General features: G+C 41.0%; 1 protein-coding gene across 1 annotated transcript in view; it reads right to left on the bottom strand.

Moving 5' to 3' along the window:
- The window catches only part of trak1a (trafficking protein, kinesin binding 1a), a 42,887-nt gene that overhangs the window by 13,753 nt on the left and 2,856 nt on the right, over positions 1–26,278 (bottom strand). Inside the window, exons 2-7 of the mRNA XM_013913368.1 lie at positions 23,041–23,101; positions 22,697–22,908; positions 13,877–14,071; positions 1,209–1,285; positions 153–269; positions 7–17 (exon numbers count right to left, since the gene is read on the bottom strand). Coding sequence (XP_013768822.1) covers positions 7–17; positions 153–269; positions 1,209–1,285; positions 13,877–14,071; positions 22,697–22,908; positions 23,041–23,101 — 673 coding nt within the window. The remainder of the gene's footprint in view (positions 1–6; positions 18–152; positions 270–1,208; positions 1,286–13,876; positions 14,072–22,696; positions 22,909–23,040; positions 23,102–26,278) is intronic.

The raw sequence follows: 26,278 nt of genomic DNA, 5'->3' as shown, positions 1-26,278 counted from the left end.
TGGCGCAGCTGAGACACCTATAAGGAGACGATTGACGTCAGAAGAAGATGGGGGGGGGCATGCAGGACGTTCAGCTCATCACAGACATACATTATTACACAGTTCCCACCACCAAATACTGAAGCACTGACGAGCACACATTCGTTGTTTACCTCCTCTCGTATGTGCTCCACTTGCTCCTCCAGCAGTTCATTCCTCTCACTGAGGGCTTTGTTTTTCTTCAGCAGTGACTGTCCGATGCGAGCCGCTAACTCCAAGTCACGCTCTTTCTGCAGAGACAAAGCTGCGTTTAGCAAAATGAATTTCAATAGTTTAAACATTTGCAAAGACCCGTGTTAGTAATTTTCCCCTGTTTCAGGTCTACGTAAACTAAACCCCTCAACCATTAGCCTAGTTTAATATATATAGATGCTTGTTTCAGCTGCTCCTTTATTAGAAAAATGGGTTTGAAGGATCTGTATATTTGATTTAACACAGAGTTTTTACACCAGACAACCCTTCTTAGCGTGTATCAGAATTACTCAAACCAGCTTTAAATGTTGGGTAAATTCAAATACATCAGTAAAGAAAAGGACAAAACAAAAGAGAGCGGCAAAAGCAACACAATATCCACTAATCACTAAATATGAACCTCAAAAGGAAACCTTTGTACATCAGCCACACTGGAAAACTCCCGTCAGTCAACATGAGGCAATAATTAAAAGCTTATTGTTAACTAGCCACTCCTGTTTCTATCACTACATCAACAGGACTATTTATTGTACTATTAAAAGCTACCAGCAAAGCAAATACTGCAATAGTTTCATGTGCTACAAGAAATAAAAATAACTGACATGATCAGAAATATACAGATCTGACATTAATTGCGTTCGCAGTAATGGAAGTCATGTGTTTGGTGATGGTGCTGTTTGTCTAAGCCATGCTTTCACAATGCTGTCCGGTTGCTCAGGTTCATACTTTAACAGTGACGTCACCCTGTTTTCCTCCCTGCTTTACATTCTGTTGGTCAGCGCAGTCAGCTGAGGAGGATGAAGTTACATTTGAATATCAGCCGATGGAAACGGCTTTTATGACGTTGCTTTCTTTGTCGCAACCCTGATAAATCCGCCCGCGTTTTGACTATGACATAACACCATGTGACCGAATGGCCTTGCAGACCCTCTGACAGTGTCCTGGGTTCCTGGTTATTCTACTTTATTGGATTTTACCTCTTCCAGCAGTCGAGTGACAGCGTCAATGTCGCTGTAGGTCTTCGTCATCTGGCCCACTCTGTCAGCACACAACACTGCAGACACAGAAACAGTGAAAGCAACTGAGTGCTGAACATTTCCAGAAGAAGCTTTAACAGTTCTTTTTTTTTGACTATAATATAAATCATGTTATTAAATCATAATCTAGGCTGATTTCATGTATGCTTTCATATCACTCAAGCCAGAAAAAAGCACTATGGGCAGCTTTTTGGGCAATTTATTGCCTCTTTAAAGATTTTCCATTTTTGTCATACATGCAGATACCGCCAAAGAAAATTAAATATAACATTTAATATAATAGAAAGAGGATGGATGCTTTAAGGAGTTAGTTTCTATTTTTATACCTGACAAATATGACCTGTATAAAAGTAAATACTTATAAACATGTCTAGTTTTGGGATTTACTTACCTGGATGATTGAGCATGCATTAAGACATTTGTACAATAATGTGTTGGAAGAAAAGGCCTCATATACGGCTCATAGTTATAACGGGTGTGGGCTGTGGGTGTGGAGTGCATTAGCTTTATTTATCTACATGCATATGCCCGGTTTTACAGCCCTGTGCAGCACACAGCGCAGACTGGACTTGACAGCACTAAAGTCATGAAAGCATAAATACGCCAACAATGACCCTCCGTATAGCTCAGGGTTTTTGTTCCTAGCAAATGACTCAGAAAAGATAAGTTATTGAATAGTGACACAGAGGTCAAAGTGAAGGGCCACGCCTCAGCCATGCTGCTTATTATTAACTCCCTCAGTCCTCAAACAGAGGAGTTTACATCTGTATGACTTCATAGTTTAATTTGGAAACGATTCATAGACAGATAACCTGCATAAAACAACAAAACCAGCTTGTCTGTTCCTTGATACCAACTTGTTTCATTCAAATTGATTTTAAAAAAAATTATAGCAACCTTTTTAGAAAGTATCTTCACTTGTGAGTGCAGTTTTTTTTAAAGTTTTTTTTAAAGTTTCCACTGCATGAAAAGTGAGGCTTTCATAAATGAACACTGCTATAAATTCCTGTGGAAATGCACATTAACAGCAGAAACTCGGGGGCAGGGAAGAATGCTTTCACACCAAGTTTCAGCCTGAAAGGACTGCAGTTCACCCCCATACCCCTGCTCAGGCCCAGGGGAGCCTTTAAAATGTAAATGTTGTGAGCTATACAAATGCAAATCATAGTAGTATGGAGCCATCAAGCTCCACTAGTTACACACATTTCTAAAAAGGTACCAACTCCATTTTAAGATCATCTCTTTTTGATCAGGCTTATTTTAGTTGTAATCCCATAAATTGTCACTGATAGATTTGCAATATGTCGGTAAGCTCACCAAGATAAATTATGTTATTTGTAACCAATAATAAATTGTTAATAAGTAATTTCATCAACATGCTAAACTGTGTGACGTTCTGGCAGAATGCAAAAGAGAGCCGGCCAATGTAAACAACAGATTTTCATGTCCTTGTGTGGTGCAGACCTCATATGGCTGCTGGAAACAAGGAAAAGGATGCTTGATGGAAATAAAAGTTAATAATGGATTAAATCCTTAACTAAGTAAGTTAACAAAGGTAGGAAACGTTGAAGCACTACCAAGGCATTTTATTTGATTAAATAAGGGCACCTTGGCTTGTTTGCCCTTTACTTTTTGCCAAAAGTTTCACGGGCAATTTCAAATCAGGTCTTCACCTAAACCCTGCATCTTATTTCTATTTATTTTTTATTTATTTATTTTTACTGTTTTTGTCGTTTGTGCCTTTTGTGTCATTTTTTACAGAGACAATGATAGGCGGATACGTTCAGTACATATAATGTTAGGACTATTACCAAACCCACATTTGTCTGCTAGCACTACAAGTTTATTATAAGTTAATTAAACACGGGATCTCTAAAGTCAGGAAGTGTTGTTCTCTCACGATCCGGATTGCTTGGGTCACGTTTCAGCATAAAACAAGTTGTTGAGTTACAGATATGGACTGAAACCTCAACTGGCCTTTTTTTGTGAAAACGAGCCGGTTGAGAAGGTTCAGGAATGTTATGCTTCCTTCTGGATGCCTCATTTTGGAGGTTTTCCAGGCATGCACATGTGGAATCATGCACCTGCTGCATCTCATCTCTATTGAGAGGAGTCTTGGGATCTCTCTGGAGGAACTGGAAAGTGTAGGGAGAAGAACGTCGAATATCCTGCTTTGCCTGCTGTGAGCTGACTTGCATAAGTGGAGGATGGATGGATGGCACTAGTGCACTGACATGCCAATATTCAAGCTACCTTGATAGTAATACTAAAAATAAATGGAAAAAAAGAAAACAGTCCCACTTCAAAGAGGTTGATCACAAAAGGCTAACCATCTGTCAGACACAAGTGTGTCTCACACACACACACACAAAGAGAAACATCCATGCTCAGTCTTTTCTCATGTTTGCGTTGCTGAACCACAAACCTACTGGAATAATTTGGTATGAGGAAACCTGTGTACGTGCACTCACGCACAGACACAGAGACACAACACCCACAAGACATTTATTTAGTTGATATCTGGCCTAATAGAGGACTCTGCTGTGGATAGTGAGCGTGTGGCCTGTTTACCTCCAATCTATCAAACTCTCCATGCTGACTTGGTTCCATGGTAACACTCCACCCAGGTCAAACGGCTAAGCTGAAAAAAGTGAGGATGGTTTGACTAACAAAAGCTGATCTGACTACAGAAAGTCTGTCTATTACTGACTGACTTTAATAAGCCAGTCGGGTGAGAAACAGGCATTAAAGACAAACAGCACAGGTTAGAGAAGGTGACTGTAACCTGGATTATCAAAGAGGAAGCGTAACCTAATTCTGAGAGGTGAGCAGGATGTTTTCTTGATATATTATCCAAAGTCTGGGTAACTTAAGACACGCACACACCATCTCTTTCTATTTATTTTGCTCCAAGACGATGACAAAGGAAAGGGGACATCAGACAAGTGGTCCTATTCAGCAGCTGTGAAAACTATGTGGGTTTTGGAGATATGTAGGACTAAAGACAATCACCTTAAACACAGATATCTGATTTGGTGACTCTGTATTTAGAGCCATAATGTAATCAAACCTCCACGTGAGCACACCCTCGTGGCCTTCGGTTTTGTGTGTGCAGCAGAAGTAGTGGGTGCGCTTGAAGTCTGGAGTTACAGACATTATAATAACCTTAATTGTAGCACACAGGTTCATAGAAAAGAAAAGAAAAGAAAACAGAAAGGAAGCCCTGTTATTCACATTAATACCCCAAGCACAGCCTGTGTAGACCATTAAATACCACGTCTTTAGCTGGAGCAGCACGTATTTATCTTAACAGCCACTGCAAAACATATCCATGTAACAGCAGCCGACGTAAACGCGCTGACCAAACACTTCACACATTATCGAACATTAATGCGAAGAGACTTTTTTTCCTTGCTTAACAAATTGGCATTAGAGTGTACGTGCAAATCCCTCATGATGCACATCCTTCTCCCTCATCTCTTTTTAAGGATCCCTGAAACAAACCCTAGAAGGATTAAACACAGAACGAGCGCGTTTGCAGTTCAAACTGTAGCCTGCTGGCTCTTCATATCAAAAACAACAGTCACAGCTGAGATGAAAAGCCAAGCCCATATTTGAACTTGTCAGCCCAGCAGTCAGGTGAACCGTGCTGTGTTGAAGCCAAACACACAAATAATCAACATCAGGGAGAGTACCCGCTGGATGAAACCACAGCCACAGGAGATATGATAGCCTACAGATGCCTACAGGAAGGTTAAATGGCGTCTGTTATTTTTATATAGTTCCAAATCGTATAAACAGGTGTCTTACTGCACTGAGTGATAAGGATTAACAAAAGTAACATCAAGAGATTTAGTCACATCTCACTGCTACCTTCACACAGAACTTGCTGCTCTTCATCCATTTCTTCATCCCCTTCGGACCTTCCATCACTGGGAAAACTGGTATATTCTTCCTCCTCCTCCTTTTCTTCTTCTTCCTGCTCTGTGCTGTCATGTTTTGGCAAACAAAAATATTCTTTATCCTCGTTCTGCAAATCCAGATTGTCCTCATCGCCATACAAGAAGAGTGCCATCCTCTCCCCTGATGCTTCAGCTAACCAGATACAACGCCATGGTTTCTACCTGTGTGTGTTTTAATCTCCTAGTCTGTGTGTGTGTGTGTGTGTGTGTGTGTGAAAGTATGCAAACAATGCCTGACTGACTCTGAGTTTTTCCCTAAATGTCATGTGCCCTGTGCACTCCATGGTACATGTCTGGTAAAGCCTGTGTGCGTGGACCTGCTTGTAATTGAATTTCTAAGCGTGTGTGTCATTTCTATGGCAGCTCAGTGAGACAACCAAACTCCTCCCCTTTTTCTCTGTGGCCAGTCAGTGAATGGCCTTCTCCACTCTGCCACAAACATCGGGTAAACTGGCACACTCCCTCAGGTCAACAATGTAACAAACAATTTAACAAAAAATAGGTTAAAACAGATTTAATCAAGCAGATGAGGGCATTGAAAATGCATAATATTTATGCCTTTAATTCTCATCTGTGTTATCCATCCAGTGGTTTGTGTGGTCGCTGTGGTTCAGACCAACAACAACAGAGACAACCAAAAGAGAATTCTCCTTGAACATTTCCCAACAAACACCAGTCACTTTACAATCGCCCCCCCCACCCTTAAAATAACTTGGTACAGTCCTGCTCAGCTCTATGGTGACAATAGGGCAGGGCATAAAATAACACACAACCTGTTTCCAGGGCTGGGCCAGACACACAAACACACACCTTCACAGGTGAATGTTTTTGCATACTATAGTTAACGTGCAGACAGTGTTATCAAGAGAGTCAAGAGATAAGCAAGGGCACTTTGAGCTGAGCTGCTTAGAGATTTTCCATGAAGTCAATCTGAAGAAATACTGAAGAATAAACTCGTTTCATGAGACAGTGCATGAGACCTACTTGGACAGCCATACAAATTGACCCTATAAAACACAAGGCACTGTAAACCCTAATCTTGCATGAACTGCATTTACAAGGTGAGCTATAATAAAGCTACTTTGGGTTGTTCCCCTTTTCCCCAGGGGTCGCTACTGCGGGTAGCTTCTCATGTTTGATTTGGCAAATTTTATACACCAGATGCCCTTCCTGATGCAACCCCAAAGGCATCTGTGTCTCCTTCTGGCTTGTTAGCCCAGTGTGTGATGCAAAAGCAAAAATATTTCTTTTCATTGAATGGGGACATACAGGAAGTGGATGACTAAGACACAACGACAAAAGAGTTTGCAAAGAGTGGACAGGCAGAGTTTCAGTTTGGCATCAAATCTCATGCCTCAAGTTCCTGAGCAACAAGACAACCGCTGACATGAAACAAGCCGTTCAAAAACAAAACAAAAAATTTCCAGCAAAGCTTCACAACATTTCAAGAGTTTAATAAAGACCAATAAACAGTTTGATGGCTTAAATTAAACCACAAATTAACCAGTAAATTTGTGACATCAGCTTAATGGTAAATTTATAACCTTTATCGCAACATTTAAATAGTTGCGGTGGAAGAGGTGAGGTAAAAACATAAACATAAACATTTGAAAGAAGATATTACCATAAGACACCATAATTTTCATTGCATGTTAACAAAAAAGATTAAATATATATATATATATGATCTATGTCAGTGCCACATGTCTGAGCTGAGCTGTTGAGAGGGGCCAGTCTTCAAAAATGACACATGAAAGAAGCTCCGTCTTCTGCTCATTCGTCCGCGATCAACTGTTATAATTATAGTAATTGGTCTAGAACACTGATGACAGCTCAATACTGTCCCACATGCCTGAGTAACTCCGCTCAATGTTCCTATGGATGCTTCACAGCAGGCAACAAAAGAGCTCTGGACAAACACCACTCAGTGTCTCCAGGCAGCGTTTACCTCCCCCATTGTTTTATGGTCGTGTTGACTCTTAATGCTCCAATAGTTCTCACACTTTAGCTCTCATGGAAACATAATATATTGTTTTGCAATAAGCTCTGAGTCTTTTATTCAAAAACCAAAAAACTTTTTGTTTCGGAAAATGTTGACTTTTGTTGTTAATCCACTTAAATGGTGCATCAAATGTACATTTTATATCAAATTAAGTTAAGAAAAACCCTCCCGAGAAATTGATAATCTTCAATAAGCAAACGTAAGACTTTCACACAAACTGAAATATGTAAGCTGAAAAATTTCAGCTTACATATTTCAGCTAGGGACCGTAGACAAGGTACATGGACGTAGCTACTGTGATATGAGAATGGGCGGGCTTGACCATTTCTTACCACGGATAATCCTCCTGTTTGAAACACGAACATTTACAAAATAGACTTAATTTTTTATTCAATATGACCAAAAATGACTGACTGAGCTCATGAACTCAGCAGGAAAGTTCATGAAGTCAAAACTGAGCACTGTTTTCACATAGACTTCTGTAGGACAAGACGTCTTTTTGCAACCACAGCTATTGCCACCTGGTGGCCTTGAGACCTAATGCAGGTTTAAGGTACTTCCATATCCAGTCTTTAAGTCTGACGTCATTAGCCGTGTCCGGGTCCAAACTCCTCTTCAGGTCCCAAAGTCAAACAAACACTGCGGCATCACTGAGAGTTACAAACTGTCTGAATTCTTTCACCTTCAATAAAATGATCTGTGTGGCTGCTCTACCAGGTGTAACAAATTTCCATCTAAAGATGATATACCAGGTTCTGACTGAGGGATTTGTGAAAAAATTAAAACGTAAAGCTCTGCTATCACTTCTGACATAAATGAAGACAGAAAACTAAACAGTAGTGACGTTTGTATGGTTACTGAAGTTGGGCTAGCTGGTATATAACGATGTGCTACGTGGTGGCTAGCTACACAGCTATGTTAGCGCGTTAGCATAATATAAACATACTGAAGCTGGAGGGTGAGCGCTAACTTTTTTTCCACTCGATAAAAGTTAATGGAAGGTTCCCGATGATTAGGGACGAAGGTGTCTGCACGGCAGGATGCTGTAAACGGACCAAACTTCAGTCAGGAGAACAACTGAAATAATCTACCATCTGCCGTACGAGGTTAGTCATTAATATACTGCTGCATGGGCTGGGCTGTAGTTACATCGTAAGGTTTTAAAAACGGAGCTTTAAAATAGTGGTAGAATAGTGGTAATAAAAATTGAGAGAGGCCGACAGTGATCACCACCTTTTTTTTTTTCCCTTTAGGGGCTTGTTCAGATTAAATAGGACAAGATACAAAGCATTAAGAAACGTTGAAAACCCAACAACCTTAATAAACGCAGAGTAATTTGGACTCGGAAGCAGGGTTTATCACGTTATCACTTAAAGATTGGATTGGCTTCATCTTTTTCTGTCAGGCACACAGGCCCTCTGAAGTAGCTGACGTTCACAACATTGAATATCACTTTATGAACCTGCAATTTGTCAAAGCTCCAATTTGAATAACACTGAGGTATTAAACAAACATTGACGTTATAGTTTGCATTGTTTCTTTTTGTCTCTCCCCTCACACACACACACAAAAAGATGGTATCCAATATCAAGTATTTTTCTGGGATTTGCTGTCGAGCTTGAAATTCAAATATTGTTAGAACCATCTCTTACATTCCCAATGGAAAAACAGGGCCCTTTTATTTAGCCCCAGCCCCAGTCTGAGCCCAGCTGTCCTGGTTGTCCTCTGTCCATGAAGCCATTTGTTTGAAGGCCTCTGGAAGTGCCAAAAAGTCGTTGTCAGGTTGATATCAACAAGACTGGCTTGGAGGAGCATGCAAATCATTGGGCTAAATATAAGCCAACCTACTTCCTCATCCCTCCCCAACATAAAACCAGCTGCGTATCTATTTCTGCCTCGACACTCCATGAAAAGCTTTATCAAAGAAGCAGTGTGTCCCTTCTCATCCAGCATTTAAACATTTTAACACAGTAAACCTACCGTCAGTGTCTACCAGGCAATATCAGTTCCTAAAAAAGACTGGAAATAAAAGCTATACCAGCTGGCCACATGTGAATAACATTTAAGCTGCGCAGCTCGAACTGGGAATCCATCTCAAACTGTTATGTAAGAATGCATAATATAGGACAATGAACTCATTTCTCCTAAAACATCCATATTAAGTGTGCAGTTTAATGATGTCAAAATACAAAAAGTGCACAAATATGTGCATGCGAACAACCAAAAGCAAAGCAATTACTATAGGTGAGAACTACACGTATAGCATGAAATCATCCCACTTTAAATAAAGGAACCATAAGCAGGTGTACCATAATTAGGGAACAAAAAGGACCAAGACGAGAGTAGAAAGACGGACATGTTTGTGAAGAAAGAGTAGGAGCTAAAAAGCACTAAAGGGTAACAAGCGAGCCACTACTGCACCCTGCTGATAGTGACACCTGTCACATGACCATGTGGATCAATCTGCAGATTCAATCTGGTATTTAATCATTTCAAGTCACACACTAAAGCTACTTTGAGACAATACCACAGGATGTTGTAACACACTGGAATTCAATACATGAAGGATCATTTTATAACGTTGCATTAGTTTAAGCCTGTTTTGTTTTTAGGTCTCCAACAGGGGCTGATATCAGCTAATATCAGCTCTTCATTAACGCTCCAGCAGCATTTTCTAATAAAACAAGTCAGCAACCTACAGTGAGGACACCGCTTGACTCCACAGCACCATCTGCACAGTGCACTGCTACATGTGCTACAGTGAGACCTCAACGTACAATAACGACCGAGTTGGCGCCGCTCTGCTGGACAAGCTACAGATAAAAGCTTTCATTTTTGTGCATATGAGCAGAAACATATACATGGATGCAAACTTAGCTAAGACAGGTCACAGATCGCAGCAAACATCTAAACAGCACAGATCTAAACTCGAAACCTTATTTCTAAGCAATTACAGGTTTCTTCTAAAAAATCCTGCTCTTTGTCATGAGATCATTTACTGCAGTTATGTCATTGAGACTAGATTATTGTAATTTGTTACTTTGTCACCATCTCCACAACATAACCTTTATTCATTTTATCGCTATGTGCTAACGCCAGCTACCCGCTGCATCAGCAGGAGGGAGCTGGCGTTAGCACAACACGATCTCTAGTTGTTGTCCAGAAACACAGGAACCACCATAAAGTCCAGTCACACCGCCAACACCTAACACCCACAACTACTACTTGGCTCTATATTAGGAGCCACTGACTCACCTTCCAAACACCACCTATTACAGCACCTACTGTTTATAATGCTGCTCCTCTCTGTCCTTTCCACAACACCTACCTTCATGGTTTTGCTGAGAATGCCAAGCCACAAGGTGACATTCACGTGATTTAAATAGGAAAGAAACTAGCGGATCCCAAGAGTGAGTTACTTAAAAGACAGTAAATGTATATTCAGTGTGCACGACTTCCTCAAAGCACTTCAAATATGTGTGAAATTGAAGCCAAAGAATTCCCAGCTAACTTTCCAGGAAGTCCTCCATGCCTGTGCTTTGAATTGGTTTCTTTTTAGATAGATTGCAAACAATTTGACATGTTGACGTATGTAAAGTGCAGGAAACGGCTCTCTTTCTCCATTGTAGTTGCTCTTATCCCATTTTCAGTCTCAACTGTTCTGTACTAATAATGTCTTACTTGGATACAATCCCCACAACAGCCGTCTAAGTAACAGTCTTCCACTTGAAATCAGCTATCCAATAGAAGCTACTTACTTGCTACATAAAGAAATTGGCCTCTTTCCAACTCCAGGAAAGTGTCTGGCTTTTCAGCTTGTACATGTTAATCCACACTGAAGTGCTCTCTTACCATCAGTGCACTCTTCATAGTACCAGTCCAGCTCGTAGTAGTCTGCCTTAACAAACCTCTGGCCTCTGGTCTGGCCTCGTCTCTTCATCCTCACTGCTCTGACAGACAGATGTGCCAATGTCCCAATATACTTAACTGTAGCATCCCAGTATGGTCAGAAACAAGCATCTGTCACTTTAACTGGTTTCCAGTAGAGTCTGGTGGTCAATAGGTCAGCATCTCAATTCTTCTTTCTCAGCATGCTTAGCAGATACCAGAATGGACACGGTTACTTTAGGTAAGAATCTGGTTCCCATGATCAGATTTCTTTTCTGTTCCACACTGAGTAACACCAGCCCGTTGCTGTGTTATGCTTAATTTAATGCACTGCTGGTGCCATTTTTGGATTTCATCAGTCAGAACCATTATTTGCGTCATCAGCTGTCAGCTGGAAAAAACACCGAGTCACTTATTTGTATTTTAGTCCGTCAGGTAGTCTTTACCATTTTCAGCAAATTTTCCATCTTCTGCCAAATATGTCCCTCATCTTCCTTATTTTCTGTCGTCACATTTCCAGAGTCACTCCAAAACAAATCAGAGCAAATAATCAGGTCCATCCACTTATAGCTTCATGTCAGGCCACCTTCGGCTGCTGTCAGCTGTTACTCTGGCCATGTTCGCAAAATGACCTTTTCCTTCCCTTTTGTAACATTCTTTAGCTCAACACATGGACAACCGCATCTCCAGCAATGACTCAATAAACACAGAGATACAGAGAGCAAGGCAGCAGCAGCAGTCACGGGTTTTGCAGCAGAAATGATGAGAATGACGACACAGTGGGATGGGTGGGCTAAAAGGATGTCTGTAGCCAATGAGGGGGGGGGGGATTTCACCAGCTTCTTCCCGCCCACCATTCACATGTCAGCATTTCGCCCTCCCTCCTCTCCTCTACTTTGTCCTTCTGCGTGGTTGCTATAGAAACAGCCTCAGACTCCAAAGCCTACGGCTGAGCAGCATGTAGATGCAGAGAAGGCAGTGTAGCGTTGGCAGGGGTGACGTGGCTAACTCAAAATGAATGAACCAAAATGGGGATTCTGGGATTTGTCATATAGGGAGTGATGAAGTGCATGCATGGGAGGCAGAAAGCACGTGAGAGGAACCAGTGAGAAGCACATTATGAAACTACAGCGTAAAGCAGCTACATGCTCACAGGATGGGCTAAGACAAGGCTAACAACATACTGTGAACCTGCTGCTTGCTAAAAACAGCCAGTGTTTCTTACAGTGTGAAAAAAAGCAACTGCTGCTAACTAAGTGACATGCATGGTTTTATGCTAATGTGCCAGTAGAGTCATATAACTGCTTACTCATGTAATGCAGTAAGGTTGCATAAGACCCCATTACAGGATCAGTTAGAGCTGCTTGCCAAGTGAGCCTGCACATTAATACATGTATTATCATTGCATTTATACGTATCTGTGCGCTGCTATTTGATTTCAGGTATGCAGTTGAATCAAAAGATAAAATAATAGGAAACAACGCAATCCCGAACATACAGCTATTCTAATTAAAACCTCAGTCTTTTTAAAAATGACATCTCCTACATGTTATCTGTTACTCTGTTGACAAAATATCCATCACCAGCTGAGGCTGTGACACAAATTTACCAATCAGACAGTCCACAGTCTTTGTTACGTGTGCATTTTATGTCATCACAGCATGGATTTGCCTTCGATCGGTCAGCTGCCTCATGTCACAACCTCCTCACACTCATCCTTCTCAGGCACCAGATCGAATCAATGTTTACTCGGATGATGCAACAGCGTGTACTATATCCCCCTCCCCCACAGCGCTCCTGATTAAGATGCAAGTTGGGCTGGACTTTTCATTATATAAATGCTTAAAAATGGTAACACGTTGGCACTTTGTGATGGTCTGTACAATCAGACACTCAAGATCAGTTGAGCTTTACCATTAAAGATCTTAGCTCATGTATCACTCCTGCTTAGGGTGCCGATACAGAGCCATCTCCTTGAAGCAGATGGGGATAGCCAGTAAAAGTCCAAGTGGAGATACAGATGATGACAAATCACAGTGATGGTATTGACTGTACAGCAAAAGACTATTTTCATGATTTGTAATAATGGCTCTTCTGCCCCCTCGCTATCACCTGATAGGCTGGTTCTCTGTGATGAATGTCAATACTAAATTGAAGGTGCAGGCAATGGGGCACCGGGTGTATTTGCAGCTCTTGATTAAGCCTATTTATAAGATGCTTGGTTTATTTTTAGAACATGTTTTACCCTGAGTCACTATTCCAAGTAGACATGAGTTAGATATTAATAATTAATTGTGAAAAAAAAAAAACACTTTACACTCCCTTGGTTTGCCATGTGCAGTGTTTGCACATGTTATCACGAGCCTGTGCATGTTTGTTTAATTCAAATTGTGTGTATGTGGGTCTGTACGTGCTCTAGCTGGCACAGATTGCAATCAAAAGCCACAGTTTGATAAGGCAAGTGCTGACGATGGTATAAAAAAAATTTAAAAAAAAAACAACACACACAACATGCACACTGAGTGCACGAAAAAGTAAAACATTAACCAGAGTGAGATAGACAGCAGTTATTAATTTTGTTTTGGCAACCACGGTCACTTGGTTCGCCCACACTAACGGAGACATCAATGGAGTCAACACCCTCTCTCATTTCCACAACATTAACGTTGCCATAACACTCAGATCTCTCATTGTCACTCTCCAACAACAGGACACGCGTGTTATTATATTTTGAAAACGCAGCATAACGAACTTACAGAAGTATTTGAGGGTCTCCTCAATCTGTTCAGTAGTCAGGTCAACGGCAGCGTCAGGGCCCAAGAGGGGAGTGTGCAGCCAATCATCTTGGTCATAACCGAAGATGGTGTCAGCCCTCAGCTTGTACACCGGCAGTTGTTCTTCCAATAAGCTGATAATCTCGAGCTCCGGCAAATCAGTATTGTTACACACATCTGCACAAGGAGAGAAGACAAAGTGAAGAATAACTGCTGCTTTCTTTGGAAATATTTACTTTCACATTTTCATCAAGTTAGTGGACACAGGAAACACCAGAACTTCTGAGTTATTCAATTTAGTAATCAGGACAATATATTTCATTTAGTACACTCATGCAGTCTTCTGAACCGGAGGGTGTATGAGGCCCTCTAGTGGCCCACTGAGGAACTGGTTAGGTTTTAATTGCAGGAAAAAGAAAACCAAAAAGGAGACCAGCTAAAAGTTGAGTTGGTATCCCTAATTAACCGTAGCTTTGCGATTGTAAAGGCTTGAAATGAGCTAGATGTCAGACATTTCTAATCATTTTTATAAAATACTGGCTTGCCAAACAGTTTAAATTAAGTTTGAATCCAGTGTTGTGCCACATCCTTATCTAGGACAATAAATAATTTCTCTACCATAATTAAGCCCATTATTACCCCGAAAGAGATAAAGATGCCATGCATACCAAACAAGATAAAACAAAATCAGGTCTCCAGTGTCTCTGCAGCCAACTGATACGAGATTAACCTGCTCAGACATAATAAATAAACAGATGTAAGTAGGTGTCGACTAGCTGCAGGGCTTCCCTAGTAACCTGAGATCAACTGTCTTAATTTTTTTCCTATATTTTCCTGTGAAAAAGAAAAATAAAAGATGTGAAATGTATACATCTCTTACATAGTTATAGCCCAAATTGGGATTGCTCTCTGTATGGCCTCTTTCTTTATCATTTTAATAATTACTGGGTGTTTTCAGCCCTTGTATGACAGCTGCAGTGATTAGAGATAGTAAAGGGAGATGGATGGATGACATTACACGCCACAAAAGTTCCAGTCAGCTGGGATTTAAGAGGGGACTGAAGGATCGAGGCACGTGAGCCCTAACCACCGAGCCACTCAGTTGTGCTCTCTTTTTTTCCCCTGCACAAAATCAACAGCAGCCTTCCTCTGTGAACCACTGATTCACAATTGTGCTCTGCTGTGCAAACTTAAATAACCTTACCTAAGCTTTCAGCTATGCAGCTCTCTGTTCACACATCACTTTAGTGTGCTATTAAAAGCGTCGTCCATTTTTGGCTCTATTAGAGAACACATTCTCTCTGCTTACACACAAATCAAGTTTTTTCTTTTTCCCCTCCTCCACAAATATAGAACAGAGAAGCTCTTGGACTGATAGAAGGAGACAAAACGTGGGAATTAACATACAGTAAAAATAAAGTTCTTTGTTTCTTTGTTCTGTCTCTCTATCTGCCCGTCTGTCTGTCTGTCTCCCCAACAATGCGCTCTTACAGTTTTTCTAATGCAGACTGAATGACTGACTGTGCTGAAAAGGGGAACACACACACTCACAGCAGAGGCTGGGGAAACATTTAGCAAGCACAGCCAGAGAAATTTCAACACAGATGTAAGTGCTGAATACCCAGTTCCATCAGAACAAGTGACATTTCACAATTTTCTGGATTTGTGCTGCCTCTGGTTTGTGTAAAAGTTCTGAGTAAGATTATGATTGATTAGCACATCTCTGGCAGATCATTTGGTTTTACGCAAAGTCCAGCAGCAAATAAAATTATATTGACACTGAAGTTTTGTAACTGAAGTGTATTAAAAGCTTTCCTGCAGAGCACAATCTGACATTATAGGAGCATGAATTCAATATACCTAAATGTACTGCAATATTTGGATTCTGATATGAAATATGAACAGTAAACTGGGTGATGTTTAAGAATGGTAACACTGCAAATATCATCCAACAAGGTTTTGAGCTTTGTTTAAAGGCAAAAAGAAAGGCAGGATGAAATATGCGTGTGTGTGTTTTCTGATATTAACATATATAGAAAATGTATAAATGTTACAGCCATTGCTCCTCCTCTCTCTGCAGCTGTAGGTACCAACTGCCTGTGATTTGATACTACTGAGCATTTAGGCTCAGACTACTTTGTGTCTCCACGGTGTGGTGGTTTACACATTCGCCTAACAAGAGAAAGATCCAGGTTTGATCCTGGGAGGAGAAAAAGTCCCTTTCAGTTGGATCAGGAAGGGCGTCCAGTGTAAAAATTGAAACAAATGGGGCTCCCTCTTAGAATAGGTGAGCAATGAAAGCAGATCACCTGGACCTCTTGGGAAATGCAACAATTATACATATTAAAATATTTTTGAAATTATTTTTTCATGTGACAGAAAGAAGATCGCACAACTGAACTTTACATTTACTATGGACCATTTAAAAAAAAAAAAATCTGTATTTTTTTTTGTATCGCACCGTCTCTTCATAAGAGAGTGGATAGTAAAACCTTTTGAAGTAAATACAGAGGAGGCACAAAGCACACAAGCTGTGAGGACACCACAACAAGAAAGTTCAAGTTCAAATGTAAAAATAGGCCTGTCACACAGTCCGTCTGAGCGATAAACACACCGCCTAACACAGCGAGCAGGCTACGAAGACACAGAGAGGGTTTTATCATATTAAAAGGAAAGCTACTGACTGACTAGGATCAGCTGAAATGTTAGCAGTCACGAGTTGTTTGTGTCAGACCGTTCAATCTCCCAGACATGACTTTCAAATCTTTAACTAGAGAGCATAGATCTGAAATGCAACATGGCTGCCTCCTGTTGACCAAAACAATGCACTTCTGCCCCCTGAGGTCAATGCTTGAAAAGCCAGGGTTTTTTCCCTTCTTCCTAAAACACACTCACTGACAGGCTTTTAGCTGTTTAAACCTGGAAATCTTATCTTTTACTATAAAACTGAACCCACATGACGACATGTGACACTTTTGATTTTTCACAGATTGAAAGAATTCAAAGAAAAACATTTCCTTTGCAAAGCCAGCTCTTTAACACCCCTTTCAATATACAAGGTTAAAAAGACAAGAAAGCAACAGTCCCCGACAAACAGATAACAAAAGGGATAGCCAGAAGATACGGCGAGCGATCTGTCCAGATGTTAGTCAGACTGCTCATAACTATCACTAGAGATGAGCTCAAACTGCTAGAAAACCAAACCATTCTCCACACAGCGTACTCACTCATGGTGCCCGAGCACGACAACCACTGCCCCCCTCTTGCCCTCCAATTACATTTTCCAGCGATCCTGGAGAGGGCAAGGTCGCGGGAAATAACACAGAAAGAGAGAGAGGTGCCGGGAGGGTGGGAAATGGGAAGAGCAGAGTACTAAAAGTTTTAGAGGACAGTACAGAGTGCAGGAGACCAAAAGAGAGGCGGAAAAAGAGGGAGGGAGGAGCGGCCGGAGCCAACCAAACTGGTCCCATCATGCTTGACATGCCAATGACGAGAGATCACATGGACCGCCCCACTCTCTCACTTTTCCACACTCTGGCAGCCAACAAACCCAGCTGGGCTCTGCACACAAGCTGAAAGACACACACACACTACTTTCCCTATCCTGTATAAACCAACTGATGCTGCAGGTCTGATGCTGCTCAAGCTCCATTACTAAAACACTAATATCAAGAGATTGGGCCTTTCAAGATTTTAAAAGTGTGAGTGTGCGTGTGCTTCGAGGTGTGGTGAAAACACAGCCTGAGCCAAAAGATAATAAACTCAACATAAAGGAGATTTTGCTATATTAGAGAGCAAGTGTTAAACTACCACAAAAACAGACCAGCGGAAAAGGTTTCTCCTCGTTACAGCAGTAATCACAGTGTGTGCGCGACAGGAGCAAAGCTCCAGCAGAAAACCTGCCAAAACACCACTCAAGATTTTTCCCTGTAATCCCACAGATCCCAGCTTTTGGCACCAAACAAAGCTCGATATGATTACATGTTATCCTAAGCTGATGCGTAATAGTCTTGGAAGCAGACTAATAGCTGCACTAATCAGTTTAGAATCACTAGTTACCAAACTTCACGGTAATGTGAGCGATTAGGGTGGTGCACAAAGTAACCGATCTTTGAGATGTTTCATTTTAGAAATGAGGTGATTTCAAGTAAAAGGAAGTACAGAAGTTGGTGGGTGGTTTGATGCAAACTATAATCCACTAAGTTGTAGTGCTGCTCCGTGGAGTTGCAGCAGAGTGTTATCCAGATTTAGATTGCAGCACAAGCAGCTGCTGGTCACAGAGGGTGCACTCGTGAAATAAAGCGCAGTAGTACGTCAGTGTTATCAAATGTCACCGGCAGCTCACACATCTACACGTGGGTGGCGAACCAGGGTTTTCAAATGTCACTAACCCTGTGAATCTGCGCCTAGTGTGTTTGCTAAGGTGTTATTTTTTTTGTAAATAAAAAGTTTATTACTAATAAAATAAAATCCCTCAAGTCCTACCTGACAGGTTGAAAGTAAACATCTTGAATGACAAACGTAACATGGGATTGGTTGTTGGATTTCCCAATAAATCATTACAATTTCCATCAAAGAAGGATTTAACTGTGGATTATAAATCACAAATATTTGGTCAAGTGACTCCCACTCTTCCAGGACAAAAACTATGCAAAATTCCACACAGCAATGCTTCTCGTTTGGTTTGTGCAGTTAGTACAAAGAGATTTTTTTTTCATGTGCATATATTCTCTGTGGTTGCCTAATATACTTCTGATAACCTGAATCACAGAGCAAAACCAACTTCCTTTGTGTAGAGCTCAATCGTGCCTACTGGTCAAGGGATGTTTGCACGAGATCTGTGGTTCTGCTGTGGGGTCTGGCACCGGATCATTTGAGTCCTGTGGGATGAAAGATAGTGGTCTCTATCGAAGGGGCTTGTTCCGGGGCATGCTGAAGATGCTGCATCCGATTGGGATCAGCGCTTTGGTCTCTTGGTTTCTGAAGCTGTTTGTGAACTCTCCAGCTGGTGGAGGAAGCAGCTGTCGGGGAGTGCCGGTGATGTGTGTCTAAGTAACATCCACGAATGTTGAAGTTACACCAATCTGTTCTTAGTAATAGTGCGCTTAAAAGTAAGAATCCACATAATACAAATCTGTTTACTTGGATACAAATGTGAGCTGGCGATTTTGATTAGTTGGTCATCCTGTGGAATGACACGGTAACGCTGCATCACACCGCCAGCGGCATGGCAACCAGAGACCACAGAGAGTCAATCCCGTTCGGTGACTTCAAGCGACTATGGGCAAAATATCCGCTGACGAGACAAAGTAGCTGTGACTGGAGATATTTTTTCAACTTTTATATCTATACAAATACAGATGCAGGCAACAGGAGTCTGGAACGTTCACAAGTGACCAGCCGTCGGCTACAAAGCGATACACGACGAGCCAATCGTTTCCAGTGTGGACGCAGCTTAAAGGACAGCTTTAACAGACAAGAAATGAAGGGCAAAGGAATTTTAGACATTAAAATACATAAAATATGTAAACGCTTAGCCCTAACCCTTAATATCATCAGCCAGAATAGTAAAGAGGCATCAGCTTCACAGAACATCAGATACAGTATGTAAATATCTGAAATCACTTATTTGTGTTCCATTTGTTTCCAGATGAGATCATCTGTCTACATCTGGCACAAACTCAGTGCATATTTTATAAATGTTAAATTCAGATTCAATGTTAAATATTTTTCAAGTCCACAGAATTGATAAAATCCAAACTAATGCGGTTCAGTTTGTTCTGTAAAGTGTGCAGTCAGCCACTGTTCTTACTCCCAGTTGTTCTTGCTGGATTATTCATAGTTTTTTATGTACAAAAACATTGTAGCCATAGCAACCCTCAGTTTATGTGTATAGCAGCCCCTCCCCCCCGTCAAAATTTTCCACTCCATGATTACACTCCCTCAAACAGTGACTGCACTGGTCAGACTGACTAGCTCACAGAGGCTAATCTCCACACACAGTGTTTTGAGTGCTTTACTGAGGCTCTGGTGGGTCAGCACAGGTCCAAACTCGTCTTTGTGAAAACACAAGAAGAACCCTGCACTCCTTTGAGAAAAAACAAAAATAGCAGCACAGTGGATGTTTCTGCGTGCTGTGACTGGATGAGAGCCAGGGGACCATACCCATCAGATCAGATTCAAACTCCGTTTTTCCACTTGCCATAACTTTGCCAGCCGCTTACCAAAGTTATCCGTCCTCTGCCACTTTTCTATGTGTCTGTTTGCTCCCAATCATCTTCTCCACATCAGACATCCCATAATTTCACTCTTACTCAACTCTTTACATCATCGGAGGCTGGTAACCACGGAGAATTCATCTCACACCCAGAAACTGCCGCATGGCAATGAGCTGCTCTATTCAGCTGATTGTGTTCATTCATTCGCCCGTACCCACTCCCACACCAGCTCTCTCTTTCTGTGAGAGACTCAAAAAGAGAGAGTTGGAGAAGCAGAATGACAGACGGAAGGCTGAGAGAGGGAAACATGAGGACACAAACAAAACAACTGCAAATTGAACACAAACCAGCAGGTGGCAGCACTGTCCTGAATACCTCAGCCAACTTTAAAACTGGGCTGCTGTAGATCCTACCACAGCTTTGATTTTGTAAATACAAGTGACCTGTTAAAGAATGAGCCTGTTAGCCTGAAATCAAGAACTGGGTTTCACGTATATCTTAAAGAAAAAGAAAAAAGAAAAAGAAAAACACCGTCCTTTGATTCAAACAGCATGCATTAATTATGCATTAAAGCCAACAGTTAAAGGAAAATTAAGTTAAGTTAATAAAGAGCAATAATATTATAGATTTATAGGGCTGTTTAGGGTATAACAGACTACCTACAAAAGTCGGACACTGACTTTTAGCGAATAAGCTGTCATATGAATGTACACAGCACTGTCGGGTTTCAGTCTTCTAAAAGTCCATATCAGAGAATCACCGATAGAGGAATTGGTGATTTAAACATCTGATATATTGGCAGATATTTTCTACTTTAGACACACAAAGCATAAACATAATCCTTCACTTTTATTATGTGAAGTAATTTATTAGTCCTCACTAAGATCGCATTACAGTGCAGTTTAAAATTAATCTTTCTTTAATTATAAAAGTCAGGGATTACTCGTTTACGCTTACGAGCTGCCGGCAGGGAAGTGGTAGAGTGCCCTACATAACACTCATGACATGGTTAAAGGGCGTTTCTCCCATCTCTCACTCTTTTTTTAAATTTATAGGTGATTGTAAATGCTGATACTGATATATCAATAAATGGCTGATATTGGCCCCCATTGATATCGGTCGGGCTCTATCAGTAAATATAACACTTTTCAGACATGCAGTTCTTTCCATTAATTCTTCTTTAAGCACTTCGGCCTGTTTTCCATGAAAGTTTAGATTCCGCAACATTTATGTTTCACTTTCAAAATGATTGCATGTTTTTCATGGGATTTGCTCAGCTCTCTTAAAAACATGATTGTTGGGCAGAATACACTAAACACCAATATCGTCAAATTCATAACAATTCACAACTTTCCATTCGGTTCATTCAGTTTGTAGTGGATCTCTAAAGGAACAAAAACTATCATCCCTGCTGTAGACCAAGAATGGCCCTGTTCTCTAGGATGGATAATATGAATCGCCACTTATATTGGGTGGGTGTTAATTTACTTTGGTGGCCTGCCCAAGTAAATTCTATATATGGGGAAACCCTACACTGCACCAGCTACAGTACATGTGTGTACCTGGTCATCAATAAGCCATAAGCGCAAACCTTTGATTTGGTCATGCTGAACGAGCAGAGGTGCTCTGTCTGGTGAGCTGGCAGTTGATTTGACTCTAAAAGTGTAACTAAATCTAAATATGAGTATGACTTTCCTACATGACCTTTTTGGTAACATAAAAATAAGCGAGACCTTGCTGTTCAAAATAATACAAGGAACTGAGATCATGCCCAAGGGTGGAAAAAGAATGTCTTTGGGAGGGTCTTTTCCTGTTGCTCCTGTGAGTATGAACGTTACACAGTATTGTGCTGTATAAGTGCTTGGCAACATTTATGATGTGCTGAAGTAGCTTTTTAGCCAGGTTCTACTTAGCTCCCTCTCCCTCCCTAATGATCCGCAGAATCCCAACCTCCTCTAATCTAGACTACTGCATGATTAGCATAGCAAAAAGAAGGAAAGAAAAATAATCAATACTCATTAATTTTGTATGTAATACCAACTCAATTAAAAGTGTCTGGTGGGTGTTCTTCCCAGACTGTGAAGAGAAAGGAGAAGGGCCAGTGCACAGCAACATTTTGGACACTAGTGTCATCCTGCTCTATTGAGGAAACAGTCCACTGAGAGCTCTTCTCTCTTTCACATGCTGGCTCACACACAGCTGAAGTCCCCTCGAGCTGCTTCACTGACAGGATGTTACATTAGAGAAGGGTCACAGAAAAGGGACAGTTTCTCACAGCTCCAAAGGCCTCACTCTCATCCAAACCACCTCCATCAGCCTGCAGTCTTCCTAACACCTTACTCCAAAACCATTAGAGACTGGGGGCTGGCATTACTGTAAACTTTTAATTGGGCTAAATTGTGCTGTACTGTGTAACTTCTATAGTACATTAATGCAGCCAAATGGACTTGTAAAGGACCAAAGGAGATCATTTCTGACAGATGAATTATACACATGTCTGCACACAGTGCTGATACAACAGCGCCAAATGGGTTCCAGTAAGTTTTGTCTGCCAACAGTTATAACATATGCATGCAGCAATTACCAGTAATGGTCTCAGCATCTGTGTAGGTGGCCGTGAACTTCTGAAGTGCAGCCTCACTGACATACTCCTCCTCTTCCTCCTCCTCACGGGCCAATCGGCACGCTTGGCTACGGAGCTGGGATGCGTGTATGTGTTCGGAAGGCTGTTTAGGGGGCGGGGCGGAGGAGCAGGAACAGGTGGGGGGAGTCTGAGCCCTCGGGTCCAGCTTGGCGCTGAGTGATTACCGATTAAAAACAGGACCGGCCATGGACCAAACTTGGACCCGCCGAAGCAGAAACTGAATTAGAAGTGTCCTGAGCGCATTTATTTGACAGGGGAGGACGGAAATGGTCAGGTTGTCTCACCAGCAAGGCACAGACGGGGCAGCTGCCAAACCAGACTCCTGTGATCGTGCAGAGACAATGTCTGAAAGACAGGACAAAGAATTACATTTAGCAACGCTTATGTTAAAATCGCAGCGTTTAAAAAGCAAAATCATGTAAAACAAAGCACAACATCTCACCAGCTCAAGTTAAAACTGTGTGTTTTTAAATATTATTTAGTTTGCCGTGTGAAAACACATTTAGATCCTCTCTTTTTCTCAATCACACAAGGGCAAGCTGTAGTATTTATGGACATAGTATCACACTTCTCTGCACGATGGATGATTGGCTAAGAAGCAGTGCACATGCTCGAGTGTAGACAGTGTCATAGACATGACTTTAACCTGTCTTATCAGCCGGTCAGGTATACCGCTATGACCTAATGTAAACCAGTTAAATTGGCATGTACCTAAAATTATGCCCGAGGAGGTTATAATTAGGTTTTTATTTTTACTTTAACAGGTTGTGACTCGTGGGTAGATAAATAAATACATGGATTAAATGAAATACTAGAAAACCCTCTCAATATACTGTCAACGCCATCCAGAGCATCACCTCAAAAAAATGCTTCTAAATCACATACTCCAGTATAAGGAAAACCAATGTGCCAATGTGACGCAGTGGATAACTACCATTAAGTCACCGTTTAATTAAACTACAACAATTCAGCCACAGCATCTATGATAAAAGGAAACCTGGGAAACAAGCTAAAAGGCAGACACAAGTCACATCACTCTCCAGGCTGCCAAAACAAGAGGAACTCATCTACGTTTCTCTTTAAGCCATTCAAACACACTCACTCCTGATCAATATTAATTAAAAAAAACAAAAAAAAACATGGAGGTGTGGTTTTAAAACTCCCTTTCCCTCCCCTGTATTTCCCCACACTCCTCCTTCTCTTTCTCACCATCTGTCTTTTTTTCCACCAAGGCCTCCTCTCAGAAGTACTGAGTAAGATCTCATTGTGGGAAGCAGAATTTAGGTCACAGAGTTTCCATTATTTAAGGGCAAATGTACATCATAAAAGGCCAAAATATTGTTGCTAATGACAACAGTCTCTGCAAAACATACACCAAGCCACAGTTTGTACTGCAAGTCAAAACCTAAATGTTTTAATTTAGTTATCACAACTTCTAAAGAAATTAAAATTGTTGTAAATCAATGCAAACACTGCAGATTGCGTCATGCATCTTTATTATTAGCAGCTGATTCTAATACCAGGTGATGCCAATATTGATGTTTTTATTATCTTTGTTTTGCTTTTGATGCCATTTATTCCTCTTTTTTTCGGTTTTATGTCCTGGACCAATACTTAAATGGCACTTTTCTGTTCTTATTAATCACTCAAAACCTTTTTTACGTTTTTTTCCCCCTTTTAATGCCTCGTCACACTGTCCTAGAACCACTAACCAGATCAACACTGATGCGGCACAAAAAATAAACGCCTGTCATTCTATAAATGTCATTCTATTTGCCGATATCAGTCAACAAAAGCTGAAAAACAAAGCAACGCTGTTATTAAATAGTTTCATTCAAGTGTTTTCCTTTTGAGATAATTGAACTGTGTCACATTTAGCAACCTGAATGAAGGATGTGTCATTGCTATACAAGTGTAATGCTGACCGAGCACTACTGTACTTTGAAGTTAAGTTTCAGTAATAACTAGGTCAGCAACACAAGGATCAACTATGTTATGGCCACAAAATTCCACATGGTGGGAACAACATATCATCGTGCTGTGGAGCCAGGGCTCAAGGACAAGGTGTAGTTTCCACCAACTTCATCGTTTTCATTATGTCACAGGTTTGGCAACAATGATACAGTAAGGTCAAGAAGTTTTTGGACGACATCGCTTTCGTATTTTTGTGTCTTTACATCCCCTCATAGGATCTTAAATCAATCAAACAAACATAAAATTGAAAGGCAGATTTTCAGCTTTAATTCAAGGGGTTTAAGAAATGATTGCATTAACTGTTTCAGAGTGACAGTCAGTTTTATATGTAGTCCCCCATTTTCAGATGCTTAAAAGTAAATGGACAAACTAATATGGGTGGATAACAAGGGTGTTGACATGTTAGAGTATTTTAAGCATGTTCTCTAGTTGTAGTAGACAGTGGTTTAAGGAGGTACAAAAAGCTACAAATACCTGGACAGGATTGATAATGCATAATATTATATATAATAATATAATAGCCATAACAATGCTGTCATTAAAACCTGTCCTAAGTCGGAGTCAGTCTGCCATCGTCTGCGATTGAATGGGATCAAGTTGGGAGTAGGGCTGGGCCATATCATACCGTTCACGGTAATACCGGTATAATTTTGGGCAACGATAGAAAAATGAAATATCGCGATTGAATATGGGTAAGACGCGCATGTGCAGTGCCTTTGTTTTCATACACACACGTCAGAAAAAGCATGGCGGCGAAAGCAAATCGTTGAATGAAACGCAACTTCAGTGGTGTGGAACTGGTTTAGCTTTCGTCCGTCAGATACACAACAAAGCACTAGTTTTGGTAGCGCATGCTAGTGGGCCGTTGTTATTACCGTGTTTTTTGGAAAATATGGCACACTAAAAATCAATCCTTAGATTTTTCTGAAAATCGACAGTGCCCTTTATAATCCAGTGGGCCTTATGTATGAATTCTGGTTGTGTTTACTGACCTCGAAACGATTTTATGTACATGGCGCTCGAAAATCTGTCAAATGTTTTAGTACGACTTTGCTAAGCCACGAACCTGGACTGCTTGATGGATTATCGGAGCATTACTACTATCGTAGTCAGGAGCCTGGCGGAGTGATACGTACTGTGCTTCAACATAATATTACCGTATTGTGTGTGTATGACCTCTTTTTAAGTTTTGTGGATATTATACATGGTTATGCTGAGGATATGTCGGCTAATTTCCACTGGAAATGCCTTTTGGTTAAACTGTGTTGAGAATAGATTCCTTAATATACATCAGAGTTAAAGAGAATATAGTTTGTGATTGCTTGCAACATTATAATATTGCGGTTAATGGGTGTAAGAATACAAAATAGAAAATAGGCTTGGAATGGGAACAAAGAACTGAGGTACAGGGCAGGAGGACAATCAACCCCCACCCCCAGGACAGTAGCAAGAGTTACTGAGGGTGAGGAGCAGACAAAGGGCAAACGGGCACTACCATAAAAGGAGATGGGGGTCAGGGTGTCAGCACCCTTGGCCACTGTACTAGTG

Source organism: Pundamilia nyererei, unplaced genomic scaffold (assembly GCF_000239375.1).
Source record: "Pundamilia nyererei isolate P.nyererei 1_Seehausen unplaced genomic scaffold, PunNye1.0 scaffold00128, whole genome shotgun sequence".
NCBI classification, from domain to species: Eukaryota; Metazoa; Chordata; class Actinopteri; order Cichliformes; family Cichlidae; genus Pundamilia; species Pundamilia nyererei.
The sequence above is the reverse complement of the archived record's forward strand: the minus strand, read 5'-3'. Positions and strand labels throughout refer to the sequence as shown.